This window comes from Pempheris klunzingeri, chromosome 6, assembly GCF_042242105.1.
Source record: "Pempheris klunzingeri isolate RE-2024b chromosome 6, fPemKlu1.hap1, whole genome shotgun sequence".
Lineage (NCBI taxonomy): Eukaryota > Metazoa > Chordata > Actinopteri > Acropomatiformes > Pempheridae > Pempheris > Pempheris klunzingeri.
The window spans coordinates 23267277-23279352 of NC_092017.1; the positions used below are offsets into that span (position 1 = coordinate 23267277).

Sequence of the window (12076 nt, forward strand, 5' to 3'; positions counted from 1 at the left end):
TTTTCCACCGGTGATGAAGTCATGCCACCACGCCCGGTGCCGTGCTCCCCACTAACACGCCTGGCCAGGCTTTGATCCGTTACCACTGAAAGCCATTAACCCTTGAAGCAGAAGGTTGGGGTGACACGTACAATATCATCCATAAGACATGAGCTCCATTTACCTCCTCTGGCCTGTTTCTCTAAACTCTGAAGACTCTGGAAAGCGTAACCTTTGGTAAAGATGAGGATCTGCAGTTGGTACACTCAAACCGGCTGGATTTGGGTGGGAATTGTAGAAGTTTTGAATTACATGGCCTCAGAGATTCACCCCTCTCCCATCAAGACTGTCCTCACCAAAAAAGGCCCGTACTGGATATTTGTTCAAATGGTTAAAGCAACCTGTGTTTTCATTTTCCTAGCAAGCAACCTCCCCTTGTGTTCATTCAAAACATCCAAGCACAATACTGTAAAGGGCAAGGCCAATGTTTTCAATGAAGAGTACGTTCTCCTCGGCAGCTGTGCGAGCCCTAGCGGTATTGTGTTGTTGCATGTGTCTTGTTTTCCCTCTTGTTTTGTGGGCAAAGTTCACCTATAGTGCACTTTGCACTTTGACCTCCAGGATGTGCAACAGCATTCTGGTATTAAGGCAAAAGCTTTGAGTAAAAATGTAGAAGAGGCTGACTTGGGTAAACAATCTCAAGCTTGGCAGAATATATCAGAGAAGGTGGGAATACTAGATTATTAAGTTATTTTTGTGATTGTTTACACTCCAGCGTAGTTCTTAGTGTCCCAGTTATCTGCCATAAGCTTCATCCTGCACCCTTACATGTTTTGTGTGACGGATGCAAATGTGGAAGCAGCTCAAAGATGTTGTCACTGCAAGGTCGCTGATAGCTGTTTGCATCTCAATTCCTGCTAACAGCAGACATTTGATTTCTTTTGACCGCAAGAGGAAAAAAAAAAGTTGGATAAAAGTTTTGCAGCCAAAACAAACGAGACCTTTAAGGGTAACGACTGCATTATTCATTATTTTTTGTAGTGTGAACAAATAACATCAAAAAACTAAATCTTTTCTGTCTTCTCCACCCTGACCCCGACACTCAGCTCCAAGTGCTTTCATTCCTACTTAAGATGTAAATCTTTAAAAACAGGCCATCAATATGTACTCTCATTTTTAAAGCAGCTAATCGATCTCCAGCTGGGCACTGGAGTCTTTAGCAAAAGCTAATAAAACGGGAGTTAGTAGGATGTTTGCTGGGTACTATTTTCAGTTGTGGATTAATACACATTTGTTGCTCTAATAAGTACTTACAGCAGCAGGATAGTGCATGTGTGACTGACTACAGGGCTCATGTCCGTGGTAGGAAAAGCACGTGTCCTTTTTAGTAGTTTTTGGACAAAAAATTGAGCTCTATGGCACAGAAATGCTGTAACACATGTGTATCATCATTGTTGGGTTTGGTCTTTTCTTGACATCTGTTGAAACTATGAAAAATACAGAATATTACTAGTATTATCCTTTATGTGGCAGACCAATAACAACTTATATGAGTTGTTTTTGAAACTGTCATATGGTCGTCTTAGCTGTATGGAAGATCGACTTGCATTTTGAATTCAGTGTTTCAGTGAAATATACTATTTGGAGAATGTATTTACGTTTTTTCCCTGGCAGGCCACATTTTATTGTAATCAAATTTGATTCAACGTCATTTAGCTACATTTAACGGGTTTACGTCAATTACACTCCTAACATGTATTCATGGCACTCATTAGCAATTTGCAATAGTTGCTGTGCTGCTAATCTGTTTCATATGAATTGATGGGGCTTTAACTGCTCTGAATACTACACTGCAGCAGATTCCACAGGCTGTCAGGTAATGGGTTTCTTTTATTAGTGAATCTAGCTTTAAATGTGATTCAATTTAGCCCGCCTTGTGGGTTTTTTAGGTTTTGTCATTTTTTTTTTTGTCAGCTCAGCTGTGTTAAATGCCTTTAAAGCTCCGAGACAAATTACACATTATCATTCAAAGTCTTCCTCATAGGTTGTAAACTTTGTCATTTATCAACAAGGAGTTACAGTCCGAAACATGAGTCACTCCAAGATTTTAAAAAGACTGACTCCCATGAATGATTTATTTAGTCTGCTGGCATAGAAGTGAAACTCATTATGGAGTTTTATTACCTTTTTTATTACTTTTCGGGATGCAACTGTCTTCTATGATCTACTATGGAATTTATCGTGTATCAGCTTAATGTTGCCCCCAGTAGTGAATATCAAACAAAGAATATTGAGCTTTATTATTAGCAATATGACCTATACAATTATCTGCCAAGTGCTGGGTAGACTTAAATGATTTCATTTAGAAAACTTCCATATTTCTGTCTGTTATCTTCAGCATCTGATGTCATTTTTGCACCATGTTTTGTCAATATTGCCTTATTTTCTCATTGTCTGGCATCTCACAGACCACACTGCTCTGTAAAAATAATAATAAAAGCAAAATCAATGACTATTTCCTTTTTATAATTATTAATCTTATATTGTGAAGCGTGATGTCCTATGTGACATAACATGGACTTCTTATGAGCAAACCGATAGTCCAAGAGCAGAAATCTGAACAGACTCATGTTTTACAGCTAACAGCAGAGGTAATGCATCATTATTCTAAAAGTTTGTCAGTTCAAAATCATGTTTAGTAACATTTTTTTGTTTTTGTTTCCTTGTCTAGAGTTACATGATTGAAACCACTAATGTCTGAACAGTAAATGTGAAGCTACTGCTAGCAGCCTGATAGCTTGGCTTAGCAAACAGGTTAAAAGTTAGCTTGGCTCAGTCTGAAGGTAACAAAATTGCCTCCCAACACCTCTTAAGCTTAATAATTAACACACTGTATCCTGTTTGTTAAAGTGTAATGTTGTATTTTTTACGGGGGACTTTGTGCCAGACTATTTTTTGGCTCTTAAATCCACAAATTCTGTTTTTTTACACTTTTGATTTTTGTATGGATTAAAAAAAAAAACTGTGTTAATTATTGAGCCTTTTAGCTTCATAATTTGTAGAATATAAACTCTACAATTTCCTCTTCTCTCTTATCTCGAGCTTGACTCCTTGTTAATTGATCACCAGGGCTGATCAGTTTGATTGATTTGTCTTCTTTATTGACAAACAGTGCATTGTAAATGTAAGACTCAGAAAGTTAACAGCTACAAACTCACACACGCACGATGTACAAACATTTTACTGCACACTGAACAGCAAACACACATTATATTACACACACATACCTGCGCGCACGCACGCACACACATACACACACACACACACACACACACACACACAAAGATGCACAGGCGTGCACACACACATTATATTACAGAATTATAATACATTACAGTGGGATGCTCTGACTATATGAGCAGTAACACCTATAACAGTATTGTAGGTAAACAGAGAAAGGCAGACTACAGCCACTTACTGAGCTGTTCTTCTTTTTTCAAGAGAAACCATATACATTACATACATACTGAAAAATATGGCAAGCAATAGAAAATAAAATAAATTAGAATTAAATAATTAAAACCTTTTCTGCATGTCTGGAGAGTGTATACAGTCTGTTTTAGATCCGGTTAGTTTGATGAATGACTGGACACATGGAACAAACATTACCAGCTGAAATGAGAGAACAAACCCTTTATTTTTGGGCAGATAAGACCTTTACTTCCAGTTTTAGGATATTATACTGTCTTGTAAACCCTCAACAACACACTGCAGGGATTTTTCGAGTCAAAGCGACACCGACAATACATCCTTAAGAGATGCGAGTTAAATGTTTGTGAGAACACTGCGTCCAAGAATAAAACGAGTGCTCTCCTCGCCTCTGAGCTGTTAGTGGAAATGCAGAGTGGAAGCAGAGTGAGTTGTACAGAGAGGTTGTGGGCATTAGGAGAAGAAAGAGGACAGCCGGGTAGAGCAGGGAGAGAGAGAGACAAAAAAAAAAAAAAGAAAGAGTAATCTCTCCACACCCAGCCTCATTTTTATTCAAACACGAGAGTCGAGCTTTGCCTCTCGCGCTTCAACCCCTCCTTTTTCTCTCCTCTTCTGTTATCCTTCCCTTCTCTTCTTGTCCCCTCTATTACCTATTCCCTTTCACTTGCCTCCTCTCATCTCCAGCCTCACCTACTGTATCTATTACACCAGAGCAACAGGAGAGGAGAAAAACAGCCGAATTGGTCCAGTGCTCAGAAAATAACTGCAATTAAAAGATAAATCCACCCTAAAGCATTTGGTTGAGCCTCTGGTGACACACTTTGCCGGTCTGTTTTTTTGTTTAATGTTATATTTTCCCTGTTTCAGTGGTTAATTGGCCAAACATTATGTGACATCATGCTGATGTACTTCCTGCACAGTTACAGAGGAGTCTGAATGGGTTTTTCTATCTGAAACATCTGCAGTAAATGCCAGGTTTCTGTGTCAGTCCCTCAGAATCAAAGAGCGGGGGCTTTTGTCTGCAGCTGCCATTTGTACTGCTGTTCAACAATGAACAGAGAAAGATTCATCATAGTTGGCTCCAATGGCAGTAATCCCAGTAGACCACAATGCATTGCAGCTATGAAATGTTGATATTTTACCAAGGAAAGAGACTGTGGAAACAGATATACCCAATTTAACAATGCTTAAGTATCATGCAACATATCATGACAAAATGATGTCCTAACAAACAAGTATTACAAATATAGACACGTTAAAGAATATCAAGACCTGTCCCTTAAAGGGGAAATCCATCTTTAAATAGTAGCCATGTTCCAAAGCCATACTGCATAGAGTTGCAAAGTGGGAGGAAGTATTTTGGGCTCCCCTGGTTCTGCAAATGAATGTCTCACTAATTTTTCCTGCAGACAACAGCAGCTTTTACACAACCTTTTCAAGGCAGGAATGTTGCACCTTTATTTCATCTGTGTAAAACATACTGGGGTAAAAACATACCATCTGAATGGGCAGGGGTGAGGTGTGTAAAAAGTGTGAGGCGGCAAGACAGGACGATGTCGTTGTGTTACACCTTATGCTTCTTTTGCACCCGGGAAGCTGGTTCAGTGTAAAAAAGCCAAGCCAGCCTACTTACAAGCCTTCTTCACAGCAATATTGCACAGTCTCAATGTAAAAATGGCTAATGACCCCAATGCATCTTGGGTGGATTGGATTGCTATCCAAGGATTTAAGACGGATTAAAATCCAAAATTGGTTTGGAATTGGCATAAAACTCTCCTGGCTGAATCATTAGTACCGAAGATGAGCAACTCTGTTGGGAAACATTTGCTTCTCTGACAAAAAGTTGCAGCTTGTGCAAATACTGAGAAATTAGTTAAATTCAACTTCCAAGGTGCCTTTTGTAAAATATATCCAACCATAGAGCTTAAAACGGTGTTGAAGAAGCATCTGGTGGTTAAATATTGGCTAAATATTACAGAACTCATTTGACCTTTTAGAGTTTTTGACTCTTCTGACTCTTTTTATGCAAGGATCCCTATTTTTGTGCACATGTGCAAGCAGACATGCACAAGCACTTGAATTACGTGGTTCACATTCCTGCTAATGCTTGCAAATTATTCTGCTGGTCTACAGGTGGTGATAATGTGTCAAGAGGCACTGCAATGCACCAATAAAAGACAAAGAAGGGGAAGACTGGCAGCAAATAGCACAGATGTAAACAATGCATGTTAAAGAAAATCTACTTTGGAAATGCTTTATAAGGAAGGAAATACATTCCATATCTTTGATAGACCTTGAGGATAAATAGAAGTTTTTGCTGATGCCAGCAGCTCCGCCATTTCCTTTGTGTATTGCATTGTGGGACAATAGTGTCCATCCAACAGAAATGTCAAAAATCATGGTCATTTTTAGTAAAGAACACACTCGATACTCAATCCGCAGAGAGATTCATGGCAGATGTTTCAACTGATTATTCAATAGTTTAGTTTGGTTAATAAAACACTGTTTATGTAAGTAAAATAGTAAAAGAAATAAAGAATGACAAAATTCAAGGATGGACTTCCATTGGGAGCTTGGCGATTTGTATTTTTTCAATATTCATAAAAGAGAAGAAAGAGAAAAGTTTTAAAAGCATGACGTCCCCACTTTCAATAAAAAGGATTAAAAATGTACTTTAGCCTTGAACCAGAAGATGTGCCCACACATTCAGTGCTGCTGTTATCACATTATTGTATTAACTCTGTTTTCCTCTTAAAGAGTGTTGCTCACTTCCACAAACAGAGAACTCCCAAAGATTTTAGTAATATGTTCCTCTCTTTTAGTGGCTGGATTTAGGGTGGATTTAACTTTTAATAAGCACTTCAGAAAGCTAACATCAAGAACAATTTTCTCGATGAACTCTTTAAAGCATTTCCTCTTGGGTTAATCTTTTTTATATAGTGCATGAACAAACCTCCCTTTTTACGCAGCAATGCGGACAAAAGTCACATCTGTTGTGTTCCTGAGGTATACTCTCTGTGGTGTATATTTGTGCTCAAACCAAGATATGTCATAGTATAAATACGGGATGTGCTCTAGATCAGTTATGCCTTCATTGTCTTTTCACAAACACTGACACAAGAACATGTGAAATGCCTCTGAGAGTTCACATCTAACCTTGTTAAACTGAAGGAAAAAAAAAACATGAAGCAAAGGGCAGACACATCACACTTAACCAAGAATCTTACATAATGTATTGAGATGTCTGCCTGTGTGATAGCTTTCATTTCTGCATGATTTTTTTTTTTTGTTTTGTTTTGTTTTTTTAAGTGGCATTCAATATGAGCTCTTAGGCGCACTTGTCATCTCACTCTTGGTTAAACACCCGAGCCGGCAATGAAACTGTTTTTTCCACGGGCATCTATTTACAACGAATAATGCCTCTGAACTTCTGACACCCTCCAAGTTGATCTCGATGCTTCCTGATAAAATGCTCAATAAGCTATTGTTGCCTGGCAACAAATGCAATATCGGTCATTCCCGGCAGAGCAGAGTTTCGACGAAAAGTGGACAATGTTTGGAGGTTTAAACTAGTCGCGGACCTCTCAGTGTTACAACGTTCATAAATAAAAGACTCTGGGCCGTCCCAGCAGTGGAGAGCAGTTGAGACAAACACAAACACTTCGTTCTGTAGGACACATCAGAGTCATGCAGCAGTAATACGTGTTGAAAGCAAACAACTAAATACTGTCACTTCTGTGACTGTCAGCACGGCTTGCGGAGGATGACAACTGAAATCTTGACATCCAATCAGTGCTACTGACTGGTAATCCTTGGGATGTGGGTGCACACGCATGACCAGAAGTTTGGGCTGAAGGCAGAGGGAGCCCGCTGTTGTTTCACAGCTAGTAATCTGCTCAGCGCTGAGATAAAAGAAATCTCCCCGTGCTTCTCCACCAGTGTGCCCCAGAGTGAGATCAGGCCTTCTTGTTATCACATTTTGTGGAGCCTAGTGAGTTAAACATCACATCTATGCACCAAAACATGATAAATACGTGGGCAATTCCCCCTCTGACCCCACAGCATTTTATATGTTACCATCTTTTCCTGCAAAGATCTTTTAATCCGACATGTCTGAGAAATCTGTAGCTTGGAAATAAATGTTACGCAATGCCCGCCATCGAAAAGGTTGCTGTGCACAGATGAGAACGTGGATAGGTCACTTAATGTCATTTAATCTGTAAACTGACACAAAAGTATTAATCAGTTCTGTCAATTGAAAAATGTGACTGTCAAACCAGACTGTGACAACAATGACGTGTGCGGCAGCTGGTGAATGAAATAATGAATTTATACAAAGGCTCCTGCCTGCTGCTGCACTAGAGTAATGATTACCATCTGAACGGCAGCCATGCAGTTTTGACAGAAATTAGATTTGTTTCATGTACATGAGCAGTGGATTTCTGGTATGTTTATGTGTTGTATTGGTGCCTGACTGGCTGTCAGCTCAAGGATCTGCAGCCAAATCACAAGAACATTGGATGAAAATACCTTTTTTGTCTTTTGTGATTCTCTGGCTACTGCTGTGTGTTCACGACAGGTGCGTCTTAGCAGCTGGTAATGACTCAATATCCACAGTGTCTTAAGCCGTTTCTCCTTTTCTTCTATACTTTCGAGTATGCCTTGATTCCTAGCCTGGAAAAAAGCTTGTCACACTGCTATGGTTTAATATTTCTTTATCTGATTGCGTTGTCCGTTCTGATCTGTAATTGCCTCTACACAGAGTGCATGTGTGATGACTGCAAAACATCATCTATTATGAGTTTCCTCTGAATTAAGTATCTTAAGTAGGCCAGGCGTTGCTCGCTGTGTGTGGAAGAGTTTCTTTTCGTGGTCGCTGCAAGTACAAAAAAAAAAAAAAAAAGAATAGAACTATGGAACCTATTTTTCCATTTTTTTTGTCCACACTTCAAAGTCTGTCCCAGTGATGAGTCAGGCAGAGGAAGATAATAGTATAGAGCTCACAAATACTGACAATTAATTGTTCGATGCTGTTGGCAAAAGTGAAAGCAAATGAGCAAATAGGGAATAAACATCCCATTTCATAGTATGTACACACGCTTCAATATGAAGACGAACAAAGATTCAGATTCAAGTCCCATTTAACCGTTGGCTCTTGTCTGGATTCAAAAGGTAGCAATTTTCACCATTCGCAGTCGCCACAAAACATACTGGAGATAACAAAGTCTGCTCTGATTCTTGTCTCTGGGACGCTGTTTGAGAGACCTTTTCTCAGGCTTTCGGTCCAGTTTGTGTCCGTTCTTATAAAAGTCTGCTCAGTCAGTCCTCTTCACAGTAGCATGTTTGTGTGATCTATCCTTACATAAAAACCAGGCCATGCTGTCCTTGAATCAAACAGTGGAGCTGGTTAAAACTGGTTTGTAGATTTCAGTGATGGGAGTCAAAGTTATGTCGCAGGAAGATTTGGGGTGATAAGGGATGGGGCATTGTGACTGAACCCTTTTAGTCAGACAGAAAAGTCCAGACACTATTTGTTTTAGTTTTCGGTCAATCAAATCTGCCTTGTTTTTTCTCTTGCGCCAACTCTGCATTGAATTTAGTTTAAATCAATTTGTGAAGCTAAATGTCATGAGAGAAGTCTTTCCAATGACCGACGGAGAGATCTAGTGACTTCTGAGACCATGCAGACACATATATGGCCACAGTGATTGTTAAAAACATGTAAAAAGTGGTTTAGATCTCTAAAAGCAGCAAACAAAAGTGAAAAGATGACAGCCTGCTCATTCAGACTGTACAACTGACAAATATTTCATACTGCATCACTCCACTGTGTGGTTACACAGAGTCAGTAGGAGACTGATCATCGATGTTGTGCCTCATTGACTGAACACTGGTCAGGATTTTCTTCTGGTGTCCAGCTAGAGACACTCCAATCCTCTGAAGGTCTCTGGAAAAACACAGACAGAGGCACAGATATGAGGTTGAATCATTAAAAGAAACATGCCATATTAACACGGCTACTATTAAAGGTGCGATGTGTAGGTGTTTGACACCAATAAATCATCACTGCATTAATCATAAGGGTACTTGAATTGGGATTTGAAAAAGTGCCGGTGCTCTAAATTAGCACAGCATGAACATGCATCATACACTCCATTGGTAAACACTGTTTTTGGCAGGTTTCATTAAATAATGGCAAAGTAGAAGCCTACATTTATATAATGAGGGAAAAACGCAATTACATTTTTTCCTACTTAACTGTACTGTAAAGTATATGTTTTGCAGGCGTATTAAAACAGCGGCGTGAAATACTATGTACATCATTAATCTATTTTACTGATCAGATATCTGGGGCAATTTGCTTTTAACCAAAAAGAAAAAAAAAAAAAGATAAGATCGTATACATCACTTTACTGGTGATAAAATATAACAGACACAACAACCATAAATTTGTATTGCAAAGTTAGATTTAGTTTCAGAACAAAGAAAATGATTCCAGGAATGCTTACCATCCATTTTATCCCTGAATAGCAGTTCCACATCCATCAAACGTGTTTCAAACAAAGTTTACTGGCTCATAGCCAATTCTGCGTGGCCTTATGTGCTTTCTCTGCACTGCTACTATGTTAAAGTATACTTAATAAGTCTCTGTGGTAAAAATCCCCCTCTGTGTTTGACCCACAGTACGGTAAACAGGGAGCAACAACAAAACACATACAGCACATTACACCGAGTAAATGAGGCTCAAACATTCACAACTTCGCACAATGGCAGATGGTGGAGGGGAAGACTTGGTGATTAAAAATCTCACTTTCACTGCATTCACTTTCTACAGAAGAGTCGAACAAATCAAACAAGCCCAAACTCCAGGTATGGCAGGTTGGCAAATAGCTACATGAAAGCTTCTTTGTAGGTGATTTAGGCGTAGGTACAGTACCACCCACCAATGCAGTACCACCTGGAGGAGAGGCTTCTTATTATTTTCACAGTGGCTCAAATTGTCAACAGCGATTACAGATATATTTATGTTCTGTGGTGACACTTATAGCATTTTGTACCATGATAAAAAAAAAAAAAAGAAAGGACGGAAGCAAGTGAGCCTGGGAGATTGTTCAGAGAGACAGACACGCGTACACATGGATCAGCAGTCAGCCAACCAGCCGCCCTGCCAGTTGTCCGACTAACAAGACACTCACTTGGCAGGTGAGCAGCGTGAGACGTAGGCATGGAGCGACAAAAACACAAAAAGACAGAGGCGGTTTATCGGCAGACTTACTCGGCTGTGATTTGTGTGATGAGTGGCAAAGAAGTGAAGCCGGAGCCCAGGAAGGAGTCTCGATACTGGGTCATCTTCAGCGCAGCAAGCCAGTCTTCCACAGAGCTCACCCTGCTCAGGTCTGGAGCTCCGCGGTCTAACAAGGGATGATGGGAAGGACTGCAGACAGTGGATGCAAAAGTAGAGGTGGGGAGGCATTAGATAAAGAAAAGCAATGTGTCACTGAAAAAGAGGGATAAGGCAGGAAGAGAGCGTTTGTGTGTGCAAATTAGTTTATATCCCTCCTCACCCAGGGGCGATATTATTGGTGCCGGCTTTGAGAGATGCAGGATTGCGTATCATTTTGTCCAACATGCTGACAATATCGGGGAACTTTGGCCGTGCGTTCCTGTCTTTCTGCCAGCAGTCCAGCATCAGCTGGTGCAGCACGACCGGACAGTCCATGGGAGCTGGCAGCCTGAAGTCCTGCTCGATGGCATTTATCACCTGAGCCGCAGTGAGAGAGGGGAGGAGGGAAAAGGAGCAAAATATGAGTGCGAGACAAATAGTTGCAAGGCGTTTCCAAGTGGTATTATTGCAGTGCAGTCGCAAAGACAGCCTGATCGGTGTCTTCAAACATTCAACCATCTGTCTGCTCATCCATTCCTTGATCATAAGAGAATATATTAACTTACATCACTGCACATTTTAAAGAGGGATGCCACAAGAAAACATGTTCTGTGTTTAGATTGAAACCCCCGATCTTGGTGCTGTGACAAAAGCCGTCTCAGCCATTATCATAGCAAAACATCAGGTCATATTAATAAGTAAGCAGGTTGTGTTATTTACTGATTAAGTGGAAAGTGTGCCAGCGGACTGGCAGATTGGTTGACACTGAAAAGGAGATCGTACCCAGTGGCAGACAGAACTGCACAGTGAAAGCGATGCTTTTAGGGAACCAATCTAAATGCAGATGGTGTCATTATTCTGTAGCCGTTACACTGTACATTCAACATTTGCTTCAAAATGATACACTAACACAAAAAAAAGTCCGACTTTAATAAGGTCAAGTGTGGTTTTATGTAATGGAAGTAGTTAGTGGCCCTAAGCTCACATTTGATTTAAGATTTTAATTTTTCAAAAGTTACGTAAGATATATCAACAAAGAGCACAGCAACTAATACAGGGACACGGGATGAGAAGATTAAACAAGCCCACTTTCCTAGAAGAGGAAATGGGAGATATAAATAACAGAGGGGGAGAAAATATTTCACCACAAAGATGACAACTGTAAATTGCGCACAGCATGGTGCTGTTCTACGATGCTCATGATATCAAAGGGATGAAACTGGC

At 40.0% G+C, this 12076-nt stretch overlaps 1 protein-coding gene across 1 annotated transcript in view; it reads right to left on the bottom strand.

Moving 5' to 3' along the window:
* Positions 1–9303: 9303 nt before the first annotated feature.
* Positions 9304–12076, bottom strand: part of LOC139202656 (ephrin type-B receptor 1-like) — a 73800-nt gene continuing 71027 nt past the window's right edge. Inside the window, exons 18-20 of the mRNA XM_070832200.1 lie at positions 11034–11230; positions 10745–10903; positions 9304–9415 (exon numbers count right to left, since the gene is read on the bottom strand). Of these exons, the coding sequence (XP_070688301.1) occupies positions 9304–9415; positions 10745–10903; positions 11034–11230 (468 nt within the window). The remainder of the gene's footprint in view (positions 9416–10744; positions 10904–11033; positions 11231–12076) is intronic.